The sequence below is a fragment of the Carcharodon carcharias genome, chromosome 20 (genome assembly GCF_017639515.1).
Source record: "Carcharodon carcharias isolate sCarCar2 chromosome 20, sCarCar2.pri, whole genome shotgun sequence".
NCBI lineage: Eukaryota > Metazoa > Chordata > Chondrichthyes > Lamniformes > Lamnidae > Carcharodon > Carcharodon carcharias.
This window is the reverse complement of record NC_054486.1, coordinates 41,219,946-41,242,378: the sequence shown is the minus strand read 5'-3', so window position 1 is coordinate 41,242,378 and position 22,433 is coordinate 41,219,946. Positions and strand designations below refer to the sequence as shown.

Sequence of the window (22,433 nt, the reverse complement as noted above, 5' to 3'; positions counted from 1 at the left end):
ACCTCCCTGTCAGTTACCATTTCAACACACCACCCTGCTCTCATGCCCACATGTCCGTCCTTGGCCTGCTGCATTGTTCCAGTGAAGCTCAACGCAAACTGGAGGAACAGCACCTCATCTTCTGACTAGGCACTTTACAGCCTTCCGGACTGAATACTGCGTTCAACAATTTTAGATCATGAACTCTCTCCTCCATCCCCATCCCTTTTCCGATCCCCTTTTTCCCAATAATTTATATAGATTTTTCTTTTACCACCTATTTCCATGATTTTTAAATGTATTTCCATCCATTGTTTTATCTTTGCCTTTTGGCCTATTTCGATTCCTTCCCCCCACCCCACCCCCACTAGGACTATCTGTACCTTTATTATCACATTCCTTAGATAATATCACCAGCTTCAACACCTCTTTGTCCTTTTGTCTATGATATCTTTTGGTGATCTCCACCTATCACTGGCCCTCTATCCAGCTCTACTTGTCCCACCCCTCCGATACTTATATTTCATCTTTTTTCTATTTTTTCTTAGTTCTGTTGAAGAGTCATACAGACTCGAAACGTTAACTGTGTTCCTCTCCACAGATGCTGTCAGACCTGCTGAGTTTTTCCAGGTATTTTTGTTTTTGTTTTGGATTTCCAGCATCCGCAGTTTTTTGCTTTTACCTAATAATTCAGTTGGTTTACTGCTAAGTGATTCTGATGGGTCTGTAATTGCCATTTATAGATGTACCTTCTTACACATTATTTTAGTTTTAGAGAAATTGAGTTTGAGGGTGATTTGGAAGCATGCAACGCCTGTTTTTGTGTTGGATAAAGGCCACAGTTAACTGTGTCTTAATTTATTTGTTTGGATTTGGATCTGTTACTCAAGTGGTAAGAATTTTCACACTTCTGTTATTTTAGAGATAGAAGATCAGCCACGATCGAGTTGAATGGTGGAGCAGGCTCAAGGGGCTGAATGGCCTACTCCTCCTATGTTCTCAGAATAAAATTTCACCTGCCACCTGTCCACCCATTCCACCAACCTGCACTATCCTCTTCACAGTTCACAATGCTTCCAAGTTTTGTATCATCCACAAATTTTGAAATTGTGCCTGTACACCAAGGTCTAGGTCATTAATATATCAGGAAGTGCAAAGGATCCAGCACCGACCCTCTGGGGACTTAACTACAAACCTTCCTCCAGTGTGATAAACATCCATTAACTACTACTCTGTGTCCTGTCACTCAGCCAATTTTGTATGTGTGTCGCTATTGTGCCTTTTATTCCATGTCCTATAACTTTGCCCACAACTTTGTTGTGTGGCACTTTATCAATGCACCATATGCACCACATCAACAGCATTAGCTTCATCAAAATTCTCCTACCTCATCAAAAAGCTCCAGCTAGTGAATTTGACACAATTTTCCCTTAAATCCATGCTGGTTTTCCTTAATTAACCTGCATTTTCCTAAGTGACAATTTTGTCCCAAATTGTAATTTCTAGAAGCTTCCTCACCACCAAGGTTAAAGTGGCTGGCCTGTAGTTGCTGGGCTTATCTTTACATCCTTTTTTGAACAAGGAACGCTTGCAATTCTCCAGTCCACTGGCATCACGCACAAGTCCAAGGTGGACTGAAAAATTATGACCAGTGCCACATCAATTTCCATTATCATCTCCTTCAGTATCCTTGCATCCCCTTTTCTTTACAGGGTCCTGAGGGGCCCTTCACCTCCCCGGGACCAAACCAAAGTGTGCCACAGCTCTCAGGAATTCACTTTGATTCTCTTCAGTGTTCCCACTATTCCCCAAGGTATGAAATCTCTTGGATCCTTCCACTAACATCTGGCCTCCAAATCTCCCTCAGCAGCACAGAATTGTGGATTCCAAGGTCAATCCTGGGTCTCACTGCATTCTTGCTTAGTGACTTCAAATCAGAAAATGCCCTCAGTTCCTGAAGCCCCCTGCTGCTGGTTTCAGCAGCTTTACAGCTCCAGATCCACGTTTCAACTGACTACTTGGGTGATTTCTCACTGCAATAAAGCCCAAAACCAAAAAGAAAACCTCCCCTTGATCTATCCCCATGGCAATGTTGCATGACTGCGATGTCCAGATAGAAATTTAAACTAATTATCCTCAATTCCACACCATCCTTTTGTTCTAGGAAGCCATATGAATAATTTAAATCTCTTCTTGAGAAGCTATATATATCCTACAAACACCAAAAAAGCTCGAAGGGATGGTCCATTGTTTAGTTTCCAATATTTTCCCCATGACCTTATAAAATAAACGTAGGCCACCCTCTGATTTGCAATTTCTTTCGGTCTGCTTAATTTGTAAGTTTTCTTTTTCAAGCCATATTGAATGTCCCTAATGTATCCCCGTCCAGCCAAATGATCAAATGTTCAATCATTCTGTCAAGCCTCTTTCCTATTACTGATGCCAAACTATGTCTTATTACCTGAATCGATCTTGTCTCTTTTTAAAAGCCCCCTACCTCTGTTCAAGAGTGCAGTGAGCTGTTAAAAATACAGGCAAGGGACTCATATAACACATGTCCCATCTCCGCAAGGACCCTCTGGTGGCTGTCATCCAATTCAGTTGCTCTGTCTGCTTTCAGGTTCTTAATTCTCACTAAAACAGCGTGTTCATTTATATTACAATTAGTAGTTTTATTATTAAGAAATCATTAAATTCTGTCAAATATTGTATTCAAGAGTGAAGACCTTGGTGATGTTCTCAATGTAATATTTCCAACATACATAGTAAGTTCTTCATAACCTTCAATGGCCCAATAAAATCTTTGGCAGTCTCTGACTTTCCACATAACTGAAAAACTTTTCCAATTCTACAATTGCCTGCAATTCTCTTTTCCATTATCCTTTTTGCAGTCCTTATTTTATTAAGCTGTTCCTTGTATTCATCTCTGTTGAGTATTGAATGCCTTCAGATTGTAGAAACATTCCTGTTTACATCTTGTATGATATATGACTTATATAAAAGTTTGGTAGGTAAGCCAATGAGTTGCTGCATACAACCAGTTAATATTCCCATATGTCAACCAAAATCTCCCAAACAAATGGATATGAGCAATTTACTTAAGAACCAGATACATCACTCTAAATCTTTGTTCAGTGTATCATGTGCATTGGCGATTTGATGGGCAAAGGAAACTCTCACCTGAAATTACCAAGAGCTGACTTAAATGTTCATGCAATTTCTTTAAGTTCATTTGTGTTTAATAGTAATTCATCTGCCTCCCGTATAAAATATGTTCCAATGTTTTAGGGACTGGGCTGTTTACAACTGTTAATTCAGAGTCCTACAAAAAGGATTCTCTGCACAATCTTCGGTTTGCCTCACAATCATTTTTTTGTTGCTTAGGTTTTCAGGCGCTTTTGTGGCAATTGTGGTCTAACTATTTTGCCCCAAAATAGTATAGGGTGTTTCTCCATGGGAATTCCCCTAAATCTGGTTTGATTGAAGTTGGGATGGGCTGACAGGGTTGTAAGGCAGATATGATAACAACAAGGAAATATTGTCTAAGAACTAGTACCTTCACACATAAACTTGCAGATAGACATATAATTGTCAGGAGCGGTGCTTGCATACACTGCAATTAGTTAGGAGCCTGTGAATGGGATATCTCACATGCTGCAAAGTTAGTTGCAGCCAAACCTGCCTGAAGTCATTGTACTGCCAGTGGTTCTAAAAGTTAAAATCGCTCTTAGTTTTGTTTTCTCCAAATCATTTAATGGTGCACAGATGATATGACCCATGATCGTTAATCTACAGTGCATAGATGTGTAAAGGCAAATGCCATTTTATCTCCTTCCCATAGACTCTTGACAGCAATATACAATGATTGTGCAATTTTACCACTAGTTCAAGTTCTGGTTTACTAGGTACATTGTCCTCAGAGCTCCACTGCACAAAACCACTAAGTTTATGAATTGGAAAACATTTACATTTCTGTTCATTCATCCATAGCAATAGCACCAAATTATACAAATCAATAAACATGCACTCAGTCAGAAAATTTAAACTCCTGTGTTTTATTGCTCCACAGGTATACACTGTCCTTTTTTTGACAGTTTTTTTGCGACTCATTCCTGTTGATGGCTCAAGGTCACTGGAAGCCATGAATTTAGTGGAATCTTTATTTACACTTCTAGTTTACTGTTAAAACTGGTCACATATTAATGTTGGCTGTGAACAATGTCTCTAACCTCCAAGATTAACTTGTTAGTATTTTGTTTGTTCCTATTTGTGATATCCTCCCATGACATCCCGGTCCACTCCTCAATCACCACTCCACCACCCCATCATTCCATGCATGTGCAAAAGATGCAGCACCTGCACTTTTATCTCCTCTTTCTTCACTGTCCAAGGCCCCACATACTCCTTCCAAATGAAACAACAATTTTCGTGTGCTCCTTTGAATTTAGCATACTGTATTTTCCACTCAAATGCGGTCTGTTTGACACTGGGGAGACCAAATGTTGACTTTGCGGAACACCTCTGTAAAGTCCAGCTGCCTGTTATTTTATTACTTCACCTTGGTCTCATACTGACTTCTCTGTTCGGCCTTCTGCAGTGTTCCAGTGAAGCTCAACATAAGCTCAAGGAACAATATCTAATCTTTCGATTAGGCAGTTAAGTCCAGTAGGTTATCAACATGAGTTCAACAATTCCAAGCTGTAATCTCTTTGATTCCTTTTTCTTTGTAGGACTTGGTTTCTTAGAATCGTAGAATGGTTACAGCATAGCACATTTGGCCCATTGTGTCAGTGCTGGCTTCTGTTAAGAGCAACACAGCTAGTCTCACTTCCCTGCCCTTTCCCCCCAGCCCTGCAAATGTTTTTTTTTCTCTTCAGGAGCTGATCCAATCCCCTTTTGAACGACTGGATTGTACATGGCTCTGCCAAACTTTGAGGTAGTGCATTCCAGGTCCTAACCACTTGCTGCGTAGAAAGGTTTTTCCTCATGTTGCCGTTGGTTCTTTTGTAAACATTTTAAATTAGTGTCCTCTAGTTCTCAAACTTTCCATTAATAGGAACAGTTTCTCTCTGTCCAGACCTCATGATTTTGAACATCTCCATCGAATCTCTCAACCATCTTTTCTCAAAGGAGACAGCCCCAGCTTCTACTTTTAGTATTGTTTTCCCCTTGCTTTTGCATACAGGGAACCTGTTCTTGTTTCTTGTCCCATCACTATTCCCTTTGGCCCTACACCACCAAACCTTTTGTCAAAAAAAGAGACATGCCTAAGCTTTTCGTCTTGCACTCATCAGGACACTCCCAAGAATACCAATATGGTGGCGGTGGGGGGGGTACACAATAAGTTATACTGTATGTGATTGATTGGCAAGTGGCGTTGCCGTGGAGAATGCACCACTGATGGTGACTGACAGTTAACTGTCAAGCATTGTTCGAAATTTAAACCAGGCAGCTTGACCCTGGTTCTAGTACACACAAATGCGCCGCACTGCGAGCCTGACTGACTATCTTAAATTGGTTGTCAGCGTAATTCTTAGCACAAATCCTCAATCGCAGAATCATATCTAATGTCGGACAATGTGTTTTGAGTTTTGCAAGCATGGGCTACTTGGGTACGGTCTGTATCCTGCCCGTTGTGAACAGTGGCTGGGACATGCTGTTTGGTAAGATCCGTCCGTCTTTAAGACATACGGCCTACATACCTAGCATCACACTGGCACTGAAATTCATGTACCGCTTTACTCATTTGTGTGATAGTCAGAACATCTTTTTGACTTGACGGCAGAATCCTGTTAGTAGTGAATACCACCTGTGTTGCGACTGCATAGTAACAGTGTGAAACAGCTAGCTTCGCCTATTGCTCAAATTTTTGAGATACCTTGCCCTTCCAGGGTAATCTGAGGTAGACGGGCCATTTTTCAGGGCTGAATCCCATTCATGAGTTTGCATGATATCCAGTGCAAAATGATCCATCCTGCCTTTGATGCACCCTACTTCAGCATCAAGCTTGTGCAAATGGCTCAGGCCCTATTTACAAGTTAGCCAATAAGACCAATCTTATAGAGTGTGGAACTGTAAGAATCCCAACACATATATTGACTAGTGAAGATTGGCTTGTGGTAAACCAGTGCCAGTGTGATGGGAGGTATGTAAGCCGGACGTACCAAAGACTGGCGGATCGTATCAAACAACATGTCCCAGCCTCGGTTCACAACAGGCAGGATTCAGACTCCCCAACCAGCCCATGCTTACAAAAATCAAAACACAGTGTCCGACATTAGATGTGATTCCGCAATTGGACAGCATTTGCTAAATAATCCTCAATGTGCTAAGAATTACGCTGACAACCAATTTGATGTTGTCAGTCGGCTCACAATGTGGCACATTTGCATGTAACCGAAGCTACATATATTAACTCTCAGGGCCCCGTTCTTTGCAGACGGAAAGAACATCTATGCACATTGTACCTGTTAGGGCTAAACAAAATAAGTGACAGCCATTCGCTGACTCATTGGTCAAGGCATTGTCCTGAGTAATCAGGGTCAAGCGACCTGGTTTAAATTTCAAACAATGCTTGGCAGTTAACTGCCAGACACCATCTGTCAGTGGTGCATTCGATATGGCAACATCACTTGCCAACCAATCAGGACTCTCTTCACATACAGTATAAATTGTTGAACAAAAAGAAAAATACCTGGAAAAACTCAGCAGGTCTGACAGCATCTGTGGAGAGGGACACAGTTGACATTTCGAGTCTGAAGGGTCATCCAGACTCAACGTCAACTGTGTCCCTCTCCACAGATGCTGTCAGACCTGCTGAGTTTTTCCAGGTATTTTTCTTTTTGTTCTAGATTTGAAGCATCCGCAGTATTTTGCTTTACAGTATAAATTGTTGTTTTCCCCCTTATATTGGTATTCTTGCGAGTGTCCTGATGAGTACAAGACAAAAAGCTTAGACGTATCTCTTTTTCCAGCAATACTCAAGTTCTGTACTACCAAACACTATTTAGATCTTTTGCCATTTAATCTCTCCTGTCTTCCACCCTATCATAGTCCTTCCCTTTATTCGTATCCCTACCCTCCCCCATTTCACTTGTTGTTATTACGTTTATCCATTACATTTCTAACTTTTCCCTATTCTGATGAAAGGTCATCGACCTGAATTGTTGACTGTTTCTCTCTCCACAGATGCTCCGTGACCTGCTGAATATTTCTGACATTTGCTTTTGAATATTTGTGATGCAATACTGGTAAATCGTTTTTCACATAGATCTGGAAAATCCAATAGTCATCTATCTTAATTGATCAGTGAGTAAAAGATGAAATGCATTTTGTCTCTGGGTGCTTTTACGCCTGTCCAGTTGCCAGCAGACAATGCATATTTGAATGTGAAAATGTAAGTGCGGATATGCAAGCAAAATTGCGTTAATGTCACCTTTTGAGATGAAGGCCGTGTTGCCCCTGCTTTTGTTGTAACTATTAAAGCAAATCAAGATAGCAGGCTTTGGAAAAAATGCATTGCTTTATTATTTAGTCTTGAAGCGATTCTATTCAGGTGAATCACTCATTTGCAATCATACTAAAATCTGAGCTCTTTACGGATCAACTTCTTAATTATTCATTGAGTTATATGATACTTTGTAAGTTCCCTTTCCAAAAAGGCAGGTAGTAGAAAACAAAACCCTTGCCTTTATAGGAATTTCTATATCTAATGGTCAAATGAAAATATGTTTTTTGGTGGGTAGTGGGGCTATTATTGGATGTGGCAGACATGTGTTGGAAAATTCAGGATATTTGTGAGAACTCTATGTACTTTAACTTCAGTCAGAGGGTACAGTTTTCAGTGGAAATGGAATAAAACTGGCAATGAATCAGACCACTATATTTTAATAGTAATCTCCTTGTTGTTTAATTTTATGTAGCAGTCCAAGTCTTGCACAAAACCTATTGTTGACTGCACAGGAAACAGCTGACCAGAAACTCTTTTAAAGAATTGGCGCAAAGGGCCAAATGGCCTCCTTGTGTACTGTATCATTCTTGATTCTAGAACCACTGGTTAATAGCATTCCATAAGAACAAAGAACAGCCATGAAGGATAAATCTGCTATTGTGCAAACAAACTTGGAGACTAGAATCTTTTATTTTGGAGTTGTTACGACCCTGTTAGGAACCATTAATATTTAAAGAAGAAATCCATATACCCGGCAATTAACTGACAGAAATACACCATGAGATTTCATGCTTTAAAACAAAACAAACTTTATTGTATATCAAAAAGATTTAAACAAAGTAAGTTCTATTAACACTATAGTTTACAACTACGTATATAATGAACTCAGTTTTACTTTTTACTTCCCCTCACTACGAATTCCCTTATACATTAAAACAACCTTGAAGGTGCATTCACTTCTCGAGAGACCAATCCAAAGGTACGCCACAGCCCTTCGGAATTCACTTTAATTCTCCTAAGTGTTCCAGCTATCCTCTGAGGTAAGATTCTATGAGGGTCCTTCTTGTCTACGCAGCTTTCCACCTTTTCTTTGCAAAATTCACGACTGTGGATGCCTCAGCTCCTTGTTCAAGTTGCCGGCAGATACCTAACTGCCTTCCCACAGCTTTCCAAGCTAACTCTGCTGACTGCTTTCTGCTACAAGGCTCCGTGAGGACTACTGTAGATTTCTTCCACTCGCTCCAAGCTAAAGCTGCTTTTCTTCCGGCTGTTTTTCCCTCTCAAACTCCCAACTGGGAGAGAATCCTATCTGCTTTTCAAATGGTGAATAATGAAGTTAGTATTTTCTGTGCTTGAACCACCCTATCTATGCCTGACTATCACCTTGTGTTGGCTCTCTCAATTCGATGAGATGCAATCTACACCAAAGCAAAGCTACAACGGCCTCTGTCTGTTCTCCAAACTGAACTGCATGCTTCCGTTAGCAAACGCACAGATAAATCAAGTAAAAGAACCTTCTAACCAAGACTCCACACTGAATCACTATAGCAACGTGGCATGCTTTCGGATGGTTCAAACTGAAATGCAAACAAATCATTTTAATTTCAAAACAACTCTTTGATTCTGCAGCCCATGTCATAGAGCCATAGAGGTCTACAACACAGAAAAAGGCCCTTCGGCCCATCGAGCCTGCACCAGTCAATCAAGCACCTAACCATTCTAATCCCATTTTCCAGCACTAGGCCCATATCCTTGTATGCCATGGCATCACAAGTGCACATCCAAATACTTCTTAAATGTTATGAGGGTTTCTGCCTCTACCACCCTTTCAGGCAGTGAGTTCCAGATTCCCACCACCCACTGGGTGAAAATATTCTTTCTCACATCCCCGCTAAACCTCCTCCCCCTTACCTTAAATCTATGCCTCCTGGTTATTGATCCCTCCACCAAGGGGAAATGTTCCTTCCTGTCTCCTCTATCTATGCCCCTCATAATTTTATACACCTCAACCATGTCCCCCTCAATCTCCTCTGCTCCAGGGAAAATAACCCTAGTTTATCCAATCTCTCCTCATAAACTAAAACGCTCCAGCCTAGGCAACAGCCTGGCAAATCTCTGCACCCTCTCTAGTGCAATCACATCCTTCCTATAATGCGGATTCCAGAACTGCATGCAACACTCTAGTTGTGGCCTAACCAGCGTTTTATACAGTTCCAGCATAACCTCCCTGCTCTTATATTCTATGCCTTGGCTAATAAAGACAAGTATCCCATATATCTTCTTAACCACTTTATCCACCTGTCCCGCTACTTTAATGGACCGGTGGACAGGCACACCAAGGTCCCTCTGAGCCTCAGTACTTCCCAGAGTCCTACCATTCATCATGTATTCCCATGCTCTGTTTGTCCTGCCCAAGTGCATCACCTCACACTTATCTGGATTAAATTCCATTTGCCACTGATCAACCCATCTATATCCTGTAATCTAAGGCTATCCTCACTATTTACTACCCCATCAATTTTTGTGTCATCCACAAGCTTACCGATCAACCCTCCTGAGTTCAAGTCGAAATCATTTATATATACCACAAACAGCAAGGGACCCAACACCGATCCCTGTGGAATCCCACTGGACACAGGCATCCAGTCACAGAAACCATCATCCTCTGCTTCCTGCCACTCAACTGAATTCTGGATCCAATTTGCCAAATTGCCTTGGATCCCATGGGCTCTTACCTTCATTATCAGTCTCCCATGCGGGACCTTATCAAAAGCCTTTCTGAAGTCCAAGCAGACTACGTCAAATGCATTGCCTTCATCTACACAACTGGTCACCTCTTCGAAAAATTCAATCAAATTGGTCAGACATGACCTCCCCATAACAAAACCTCATGGACTGTCCTTGATTAATCCCTACCTCTCCAAGTGTAGATTAATTCAAAACAAAAAGAAAAATACCTGGAAAAACTCAGCAGGTCTGACAGCATCTGCGGAGAGGAACACAGTTAACATTTCGAGTCCGTATGACTCTTCAACAGAACTAAGGAAAAATAGAAAAGAGGTGAAATATAAGCTGGTTTAAGGGGGGGGGGGGGGGAACAAGTAGAGCTAGATAGAGGGCCAGTGATAGGTGGAGATAGCCAAAAGATGTCAGACAAAGGACAAAGAGGTGTTGAAGGTGGTGATATTATCTAAGAAATGTGATAATAAAGGTACAGATAGCCCTAGTGGGGCTAGGGTGGGGGGAAGGGATCGAAATAGGCTAAAAGGCAAAGATAAAACAATGGATGGAAATACATTTAAAAATAATGGAAATGGGTGGGAACAGAAAAATCTATGTACATTATTGGAAAAAAGGGGAAACGGAAAGGGGGTGGGGATGGAGGAGAGAGTTCATGATCTAAAGTTGTTGAACTCAATATTCAGTCCGGAAGGCTGTAAAGTGCCTAGTTGGAAGATGAGGTGCTGTTCCTCCAGTTTGCATTGAGCTCCACTGGAACGTTGCAGCAGGCCAAGGACGGACATGTGGGCATGAGAGCAGGGTGGAGTGTTGAAATGGCAAGCGACAGGGAGGTCTGGGTCATGCTTGCAGACAGACCGAAGGTGTTCCGCAAAGCGGTCACCCAGTCTGCATTTGGTCTGTCCAGTGTACAGGAAACCGCATTGGGAGCAGCGAATGCAGTAGATTAAATTGAGGGAAGAGCAAGTGAAATGTTGCTTCACTTGAAAGGAGTGTTTAGGCCCTTGGACGGTGAGGGGAAGTAAAGGGCTGGGTATTGCACCTTCTGCAGTTGCATGGGAAGGTTCTGTGGGAGGGGGTTGAGGTGTAGGGGGTGATGGAGGAATGGACCAGGGTGTCCCGGAGGGAACAATCCCTGTGGAATGCCGCCGGGGGGTGTGGGGGGTGTGAAGGGAAGATGTGTTTGGTGGTGGCATCATACTGGAGTTGGCGGAAATGGCGGAGGATGATCCTTTGAATGCGGAGGCTGGTGGGGTGATTAGTGAGGTCAAGGGGGACCCTATCATGGTTCTGGGAGGGCGAGGAAGGTGTGAGGGTGGATGCGCGGGAGATAGGCCAGACACAGTTGAGGGCCCTGTCAACCACTGTGGGTGGAAAACCTTGGTTAAGGAAGAAGGAAGACATGTCAGAGGAACTGTTTTTGAAAGTGGCATCATCAGAACAATGCAAAGGAACTGAGAGAATGGGATGGAGTCCTTACAGGAAGCGGGGTGTGAGGAGATGTAGTCGAGGTAGCTGTGGGAGTCGGTGGGCTTGTAATGAATATTGGTGGACAGTCTTTCACCAGAAATTGAGACAGAGAGGTCAAGGAAGGGAAGGGACCATGTGAAAAATTGGAAGCAAAATTAATAAATTTTTCCAGGTCCAGATGAGAGCATGAAGCAGCACCGAAGCAATCATCAATGTACCGGAGAAAGTTGTGGGAGGGGGCTGGAGTAGGACTGGATCAAGGAATGTTCCACATACCCCATAAAGAGACAGGCATAACTGGGGCCCATGCGGGTACCCATAGCCACACCTTTTATTTGGAAGAAGTGAGAGGAGTTTCAGGAGAAATTGTTCAGTGAGAGAACAAGTTCAGCCAGATGGAGGAGAGTGGTGATGGATGGGGATTGTTCGGGCCTCTGTTCAAGGAAGGTAGGGGATGGAGGTGTAGAGGGATTGGACGCCCATGGTGAAGAGGCGGCGGTTGGGGCCAGGGAACTGGAAATTGTTGGTATGATTTAGGGTGTCAGAAGGATCACGGATGTAGGTGGGAAGGGACTGGACAAGGGGAGAGAGAATGGAGTCAAGATAGCAAGAAATGAGTTCCGTGGGGCAGGAACAGGCTGACACGATCGGTCTGCCAGGACAGTCCTGTTTGTGGATTTTGGGTAGGAGGTACCGGGCCGTCCAAGGTTGGGAGAATATGAGGTTGGAAGCTGTGGAAGGAAGATCTCCAGAGGAGATGAAGTCAGTAACAGTCCTGGAAACAATGGCTTGATGTTCAGTGGTGGGGTCATGGTCCAGGGGGAGGTAAGAGGAAGTGTCTGCGAGTTGACGCTCAGCCTCTGTGAAGTAGAGGTCAGTGCACCAGACAACAACATTATAACTCTGTCCCTCGTGAATAATTTATATTGCTAATTCAGTTTTACAACTATCTTTTCTAGATTGTTAGTTTTTTGATTTTTTTTTTATGAAGATAACAATAGAACTCTGGCTCTACCAAGAGGTCCAGAAATGGGTCACTCATTATTTAAGTTCATTTTCATTATTAACTCTGACCTTATATGATAAACACAGGTTAATTAAACCTAGTCTTGATGATCTGCCTTCACAGATTTATCTGTTTCTTAACCAGGCTTTTCTGTATAACTTGTATTTAACACTTTAATCTCCAACCTAAAGTTATATCCCTAAAATTAAGAGTCATATTCTAAAACATGTGAATTGTTAACTGTATAATCCCAAAATAGCTGATAATTTGTTTTCATGTCATCTTGTTGGGAATTGATAGTGATGCATTTGAAGTGTCTGAACTCTGTAACCAAGTTGAAAGAAATTTGGATTTTTTTCTTTAAATCTCTTTACTGAGATCATATCCTGAAATCATGTAAAGATACTCCTCATACTATTATAAAACATAATTAAAATAACTTCTTGCAGAATTATCTTTTCAGGCACTACAATTGGCTTATTGGTTAATGGTTTCAGTTTGCTGATTGGATCAGTGGTGTTTTCATTGGTGGCCTTTAACAGTCAGACACTTATGTGATTAGGAAGGTCGACCTGTGAAGACCTGCCAGGTGGATATCTTCTGTGCGTCGAAAGACTCTACATAGATACTTATCCCAACATGTAAATAAGAGGGGAAGTGGAAGACAGTCATGTTTATGTAGTCGCACATTAATCAACATTAATGACTTTTGAGAAGCAGCTCATCACCCCCTTCTCAAGAGCAATTAGGGATAGGCAATAAATGCTGGCTTAGCCAGCAACGCCCACATCCCATCAACAAATAAAAAGCACTAAAATGGGCATGAAATTTCATCGTCAAACAATATTGTTTTTAAGTTCAAATAAGTGCTGGCACACTTTGGTATTTTACCAGAAACAAAAAATGCCGGAAAAGCTCAGCAGGTCTGACAACATCTGTGAAGAGAAAGAATTAACATTTCGAATCCATATGACTCTTCAGATACTGACTCGAAACGTTGACTCTGTCTTTCTCTCCACGCATGCTGTCAGACCTGCTGAGTTTTTCCAGCATTTTTGTTCCTGTTTCAGATTTCCAGCATCCAGAGTATTTTGCCTTTACCTTGGTATTTTAAGTTTGATTATTGATACACCTCCAAGGAGACACTGCTTCTCACAAAATGACTAAGTACTACATGATTAATTATTTAACGGTGGGCTTTTAAACAGGTGCATGAATCAAAAAAGTACCCATCTGTACCATTTTTATTACTTTTTCATGGAACAAATCCCTTAAAACTGATGAGCAATAAGGTATGAAAAGGAGAACCCTATCAAAATATTGAGAGGAATTTTTTAAACAGATCTTCGTGATTCGGGTGAAATCCAATAAACGTTGAGGTTGTTGACTGTTTACTGCAATCAGTGGTATGCACAACTGCATGTAGAATATTGTCATAAATTTTCCAATGAAAGACCTGTAATAGATGTTTTCTTGCTTTCAAGTCCACCCATGGCCTCACCCATCCCTACTTCTGTATTCTCTTGCCCAACAACCCTCAAGAAATATTAATCCTCCTCTAGTTCTGGTCTCTTGAGTGTCCCTGGTTTTAACAGCTCCACTTCGGTGACCGTGCTTTCAGCTGCCAAGGCCCTAGACTCTGGAATTTCCTCCCTAAAACTCTTTGCCTCTCTGCACCTCTTTCACTTTTAACTCCTTCAAACCTACCTCTTTGCAAAGCTTTTGGGCATCTGCCCTAATATCTTCTTACGTGACTTGATGTCAGATTTTGCTTGATAACTTTCCGATGAAACTCTCCGGTGGGTCATTTTATTGAATTAAAAATGCTTTATAAATATAATTTGTTATTGTTTAAACTGAACATTGGAAATTTTAAGTCTGTATTTGGGAATAAGGCTCAAACCCTATTTGAAGGCAACTATCTGGTTTTTGAATGACAGCTACTTTGTGAACACTCAAAAGCTTTCTCTTTATAAATTGGCAGTAAATTATTTAAAAAGCAGGTGCGTCACTTATAATTTGGCAAAGATACATCGCTTTTTATTTGAGATGCAGCATCAAATTATTGTCTCAATAGCCCATTTCAACAGAACTACAAAGAGGGTAGATGGGTATTGGAGGATGCGTCTCCCAGCTCCCATGGTGGTTGATTGCCATTGGAAATTAGAGGATTTTCCCAGAGCATTTCCCAAATTGGCCTAATTTCTTTCTCTCTCCTAGGAGATTGTGGAGTTCTGCAGGAAGGGGCCATAGTGTATTGAAGTTAAGTCGTGATAATACAGAATAGGCTTTATAGAACATCTGGTCGTTCCCAGACTTCTGTTATACATCATGAACAAGATAAGACATGTTTGTTAGGTTTGTACAAGCCATTTGGTTGAGTGGGATATGTTTCAAATTTGTTGGGTTTTTCTTTTGCCCCCAGCTCCCCGTGTGCGACGTGCCCATTCATCTGTGCCACTTAATCCTCAGCCCAAGAAAGCAAAGAAACACTCACTGGAGGACATAATGGATGGTATGATGGAGAAGTTCATTCGCTATAGTGAAGCTGCTGATGAAAAATTTCTTCGTTACATGGAGGCATCAGAAGAACGGTTCGCTCGTCTTGAGCAACTCCGTATGGAAATGGAGGAAAGGATGAGACAAAGTGATAGAGAACATGAAGCTCGTGTTTTATTCATGTTGGGACAGATGATGGGCCATAATATGACTGACTTTCCCTCCACCTCGTCAACTGCTGAGGGTGAAATAACTGAAAGGAAAGTATTTTAGGTCACGGTTAAATTCACTGCCAACTTATTCACTTAAAAATGAAGTTGTATCTTTGTAGCGCATTTTTATTTTATATACAGTATGTTTTCTGATGTCACTGCGTACAGGTTCATAACCAAAATATTTTTTAATTGTTGATAAGCTTGCATGTTGAGTGGTAAACAATGTTGTTTGGAAAAACTATTTAGAGCAATAGCTCAACAGTAAACCAGCCATCTCCTTGTTGACTAATTTCTGGGGTGGGAGTACTGCAGGGGAGTGGTTTTAGTGCAAAAATTGAGTTCACTTTTAAATTAACATGAAGTCAGGAGGAAATATTTGTAGCAATGCTAATATAAGACTTCAAAAATAAGGTAACTATAAAATCAATCACTGATGTTCTTTCATATAACCCGAAGTAAGAGATAAGACTGTGGAGATCAAATGACCCAATGTGATACTGGAAATGTTGCATTAAGTCCACTGCCCTGCCTTTGTTATTTTCTTTTATTTCACAGCACTATTAGAAGTGGTTTGCTGCAGCATAGCCAGTCATTCATTCTATTGTTTCCCTCACAGCAGTTGTTATAAGTATGCAATGCACTTAGCAGTCCTTCAAAAAATGGAAATGTTACAACACTATGTAAAAGAGCAGTGTTCCATATTGAGTAATATAGCATATGGTACAGTATTTTGTTTAACTGAATCGTAACACCATGAATTGTGAATGAGTGAATGTGTTTTTTTGATTAAATGTGTATGTTATCTGTTTTTTGTTTTTTGGTATTTCAGTTTTAGCAAATGGACTCAACATGGCCTTAATGGGACCTTTCCCTTTGCTAAGTTAAATGGCATCTGCTCAAACCAGAATGTTCACAAATCGCCATTACCTTAACAGAGGATCCAGCCTTCTGTTACCTACAGAGCAATAGCTATTTGTTTCTATTTTTAAGAAATGGAATTCTTAACATTTTTAAATATCACTTTTACAGAGCCACCTTACTTTGGTTTTTAATTTTTAGATGATGTCAGAAGTTCTGAATAATTAGTTTGAATTAATGCTGTAATAGCCACAGATAAGGATGTGCATTTGATTTGAGATGCACATGTTTCAACATTGGCCATTGTGAAATTAAATGGAGCTAATGTTGCTTTAAAAAGGAATTAATAACTCCCAGGGACTTGTAATGAAAGATTTAATTTTTTTACCCAAAAAACAATAGTACAACTGTATATAAATGCGTTTCTTGACAAGATAGGAGTCTTGTCAACTGTTGTCAAAAGGAGTTACAGCTGAGCTGTTCTGTCCCAGTTGAGATAATCTTGACAAGAAACCTGAAAGCCTTAAACATAATTGGTAGATAGTGATTTCTCTCACAGACATCATTTGTAAATTAATCTTAGCATTGGGTTGTGAATGAGAGGTGCTAGTTAATGAACTGTATTTTCATATAATATACTTATCATAAATATTACTAGTTTAAGGTGCTGAATGCAATTAAACTGAAAAATGTTATGTTAACTGGTTACTGGGGTAGGACAATGTTTGTGTTCGATTACTAATCCCTCCTGACAAAAGTATGCTTTGTAGTATGCTTGGAAGACACAATTGTTAAAAGATGCTTAATACTGGTGGTTACAAATAACTTATGTGCAGAAGCATGTGCATATTTTAATACCAAGTTTATGATTATAGATTATTTTAGCTTGTTTACTTAGTTACTGTAATTTCATGCCAATAAGTTTCAGTCTGTATACTTAATTCATATCCTTCCCTTTTATAGATGCTTTCTACCCACAGGCACTCTTGTTAGATCACAGAAAGCATTAACCAAAGAGAAGTGTTATGATCTCCGTAGAGACCATTAACTTTTAAAAATAAATTTGAACTTCCAGCTAATAGCTGAAAAGATGACAATACGCAATTTCACACGTTAAGTCATTTACTGTAGCAAACAGACTAAAAGCACTCTTAACTAATTGCTTCCTTTTGTAGACAACTTAAACTTTAAACAACAGACTTTAAATACAACCAGAAAACACGCCTCACAGATATACTTTACATTGTACTTTAAGTAGATATTCAATTGTCCCGAAACCAGTGATTCTTTGCTCCCTTGGGTTTACTTCTGTTTTTGTCCTTTCTCAACCTGGGAGCTTCTAACCTCAGAACTGTCTTTGAACGTGAGGCTTTCCCCCGGAGATTCTTTCTCTATCTAAGTTAGGCAAATCTTCCAGTCTTGTTTTAACTCCTCATGAATTTGGTCTTTCCAATCAGAGCACCACCTCCCATCTGCATTCCTATGTGGTGAAACACAGTGTCTTGCCACCTATATCTGCTCTCCTTCTCCCTGAAAAGACTAGCCCTGTTTGTGAGTTTTCAAGTATATCTTAGGCCCTTTCCCTCTCAAAGCCCATCTCAATGGCAATGTGAATCACATGGGCCATGTATCCAGCTAGAAATGCCGATGAGCTCTTTGTGAGACTCTCATCTCTGTTTAATCTTGGAGGTAAATGCACAGTTTAAATCACAACTGATTACAACCTGAGGTTCTCAACACATTTCTGAGACCTTGAAGACACATAGTCTAGCCAATGTCAGCACACCGGCTCCTGCCATTGTCTCCAAGTGTAAACGCCTTGAACCTTCTTCCCAATAAAACAATCTGGGCCCCCTTTAATCTCTAACAATCAAACCACCCAGGCTTGCTGTCAGGCAGACTTCAGAACATATTACATGACCACCTTCATTTTACCTTTAATTAAAGACAGTCCCAAAATTTAGCAGTTTTATAAACCTCATAATTGTAAAGCCATTTTTGTTTACTACCTTTAACCATACAAATAGAAGATTAGTTTTTTCCATTTTGAAGAATTTTTATTTTTTGTGGAAAATTGCAGCGACAATTTTGTCCATGTAGGGTGAAAATAGGAACAGATGAAAAATAGAACAGATTCAGATGTCTAAATTATAAATATAACACAATTATCATTTAAGAAAAAGAACAAGTCCTTGTGGATGTATTGAGTGCAAAATTCATTTGAACTTAGAACAACTGAAATGAATGATCTATCCCACAAACTGTGAATAGATCCACGGTGGGAGAGGAATCCTTTCTCTTTCACTTTGAAGTATTTTTACAATTTTGTACAGTAGAATAGATTGTTACTGAAGTAAAATAAAAGCTTAATGTTGAAATTTGGTTTCACAGTGTGATCCATTTTCAGAACGTAGAGATCATGCAAAGAGTCAACCAAGAGAGAGAAATAACAGGAAAGGAAAAAAAGAAAGTTGTTCCTAGTATGTGAGCTTTATCATGGTAAAGTAAAAGGTGTGCAGTGCCGAGTGTTTTTGAGATATAATTAGCAAAATGTTTTCTTGTTTCTTTGAGACTTTTGTTTCTTCACTTGCATAATCCCATAGATCTATTTTTTTATGTCTTAACTGCATTCACTCTATTGTACAGAAAATATTAAGACTGGGAAGTGGCCTGATTTCAGGCCCCTACTAGTTTTGTTGAGTGGTTCTCATGAAATTAGTGTGGGTTGACTCCACCTTCTAGGAAGCTTGCCTGAGATGGTTATCTTTCTATCAGGCAATTATAAAAAAAACAATCTCTTAAGTACTGTGTGCTAAAGGCCTGAGGTAAAGGTAAGATGCTCCGAACAAGCTATACACTTCTTTCATTTTCTTTCTTCCCTTTTGTTCTATTGTTCCTTTCCTATTGTTTATCTTCTCCAATACACATTAACTCCTGACAACAGAAATTCAGAATTCAACAGAGATAACAAGACAAAACTAAAAATACCTGGAAAAACTCAGCAGGTCTGACAGCATCTGCGGAGAGGAACACAGTTAACGTTTCAAGTCCGTATGACTCTCTGTTGAAGACTCTCTGTCAGACCTGCTGAGTTTTTCCAGGTATTTTTATTTTTATTTTTGTTTTGGATTTCCAGCATCCACAGTTTTTTGCTTTTATCTTCGAGATAACAAAAGTTGTGGTAAATGCTGTTGGACTGGCGAATATGCCCAGCTGGAGCTGCACACAAAATTAGTTTCTATTTAAATTTGAGCATTGAAGTTGACTCCAATGATTGGAAATGTGAGGAGGAGGAGGAAACTCCTCAACATTTCTGATCAATGTTGAGTTTCAAGTCAATGAAGTGCACTAATTACAATGGAGATGAAACAATTTGGAATAGAATGTAGCACCTATCATTTATTTAAATGATCATAAAGCAACTTCAGAAAGTTTCCAAATTATGCTTTCCCCTCTGATGCCTTTCTTAAATTCACAAGTCCCAGTTGATGCTTAAGTAATTTTATAAGTCCTATTGTGTTGCAGTTTCAAATTACCTTTGAAATCTGTACATTTCTACTTTATTCATTGTACCTTGCAATATTTGTTCTTAATACACATGGCTTTTTTGGAGGGAGAGGTAAATTATTTTATGAACATTAGTTCTAGTTCTGGTGTGTGCAACTATAATGCAGAAATATGTTGAATGAGATACTCTGGGTATAGTGCCTTATAGTTACTGAATCAGTGCACTGAGCTGTATTTCAAGATTGTTCTGCCAAATCTTTTATCCCAAGCATTGTTTAATTCCTTTTTTAGTTTTAGATCTTCCCCACCCCCAAAAAATTCAACTTTCTAGCACCATACTAATAGGTCCATATTTACCAATTCATGGATTTAAGCACTCTGTAAGATGCCTAGAAATGAATACATCCACTGTTAGACATACTACTAGGTTACCATGGCTTCTGCCTGCTGTTTACTGGGACTTTGAAGGTAGTTGATTCTGGAGCTGAAGGAGGAGCTTTCTGCAGAATTGAGCAAATGAAGCCTTTATTATCTGACTATTGTTTCAGCTACTGTTTAAGTCAATTTTCCATATTTCTTTATTTACAATGAATTGTGGCTTAAATACGTGGTTCATTCTCCGGCTGTTGCCGAGAAATTTTGCATTTATTTATTGAAGGAGTTGATTGGATAATACCATCATGCATTGATACTTTCATGAGATTTTTTAACATTATTAATATTGAATACAGGACATCATGTCATCTAGATCAGACTCAAACATGGGTTAAAATGGAGAATGTCAACAATTTTAAGTTAAAAATTTTTCTGTAACAGCACAGGTTTCCTTCACCTTGTGAATCTTGCTTCTCAGGTTATGTCTTGTTTCAAGCTCTGAAACAGATAAGCAGCAAATGTCTCAGTGGCCTCAGATAATGCTGCTCTCTAAGAATTGAAGCTGAAACATGTCCCAAGTTACAACCCACTTCCTCCTTCCCGATGCTTATTTCACCTCATTATTCAGTATTATATACAATGACCCAGCCAAGATCAGCAACTTGCCATCTAAAAGAAGCCCGTAGCTAATTGGAAAATTGACTTTTTAATTGCTACAAAGGGATTATTTATTTGTTAACTTTTACACAACTAATCTGTGTAAAGTATTACACGTTTCAAATTTGCTGTAATTGATATTTTGATTAACCGAAATAGGAAGTATCTTCATTCCATTTCCCTTGGTTTTACCAATTTGTGTGGAAAACTCACCACTGATTTAAAAACGTTTCCCGTTCCAACCCAAACAGGTGTCTTTTCATTCTGTTTACATCACTAGATCATAAAAGAGCTCCTTGGTATTTTTCCAAGTAAAATTTCCTCATCAGAAGTTTGTATCATGACACCAAGCTATTGATTTTCATGTTTATTGATGTGTGGGGACAGTCCAGTATTCATTGTCTTAAGAATGTTACCTTTAGTATCGGTACATAGAAAAGGATAAGTTGCTTGGATACGTTGTTACTGATCTTTACCATGTAAGCCTTATATTAATTATAGTTTACTGTAAGTTGGTAATTGTCTGCTGCTTCAATGTCTTCATATAGTTATTAGAAAAGGTTACAATTATAAGAAAATGATGTGTTTGCACCTGTGTATGGCTGTTAGATCAGTTATTCAAGACGTCACTCAAATGTGGGCACTCATGCTGCTATTCTGTTATCTGACTGGCTAACATTCCATTGATTTTAAAATGTAGTTGACATTTTTTTGCAAAATAGATTTCAATATTAATAGTAACCATATTGAAAAACTGCAGCTTTTAAAATGATTGTGTGTGTGTATATATATATATATATATATATATAGATATATACACACACACACACACACATATATATACACATACATTTTTGTTTCTGTTATGCCTTTTTTTTAAAAGGAAATGTGAACAATTTTGACACCTCTTTGTGTAAGCACTGAAATGTTATCAGTCCACCATATACTGAAAACTATTACACCAGTAATGTTGTCAGGAGTCTTCCACTTGGATGAAGATACAGTGGTACTTATTAGCTATAGATCTTTCAAGTTAGTGAAAGAGCAATAGTACCTACCTGTCACTGGTATATCATCCTAGGTTTCTCCAATATGTTATAAACTGGCATGTGTTCTAAGATTATTCTAATTGTGTTGTTATTATCAGTATTGTTTCCCCAAATACTGTAAAAAATGTGACAATAAGCATTTGTTTCTCAAATAAAAAAAACTTCAGTCCTTAAAAAAATGATTGTGTTTTATTCCCTTTATTCAGATATTTTCAGCGTACATCATTGTTTAACAGTGCAAGCATAGCCTTTCTGCTTTGTGCTGATGAAGGTCTACTCTTGCAATGTTAACAGTATCTGTTCTTTTACAGATGCTACCAAACTTGTTGAATGTTTCCAGCATTATCCAGTTTTGCTTTAGATCTCAGGCACTTTAAGTTGAAAAAACTTGTACAAAAAATACAGTGTAATGTTACCTCATTACAGCTTTTGGATGTACCAATTCTCAACGATTCGAAGTTTTTAAAATTAAAGACTAGGTAAATTTATTCTGAAAGTCAAGTTCATTATGTGTATCACACGATCAGCAGAGCCATCAGGATTGCCTATATGCTGTCTAATGAATGTAATTAAAATGGTCATTAGCATTTTCTTCAGGAGTGTGGTTTGGAACTGGGTGTTTTTGAATC

General features: G+C 39.5%; 1 protein-coding gene across 1 annotated transcript in view; it reads left to right on the top strand.

The window, feature by feature from the left end:
• Positions 1-21,967, top strand: part of LOC121292154 (trihelix transcription factor GT-3a-like) — a 28,611-nt gene extending 6,644 nt beyond the window's left edge. Inside the window, exon 3 of the mRNA XM_041213774.1 lies at positions 15,070-21,967. Coding sequence (XP_041069708.1) covers positions 15,070-15,416 — 347 coding nt within the window. The 3' untranslated portion in view covers positions 15,417-21,967. The remainder of the gene's footprint in view (positions 1-15,069) is intronic.
• The last annotated feature ends 466 nt before the right edge of the window (positions 21,968-22,433 follow it).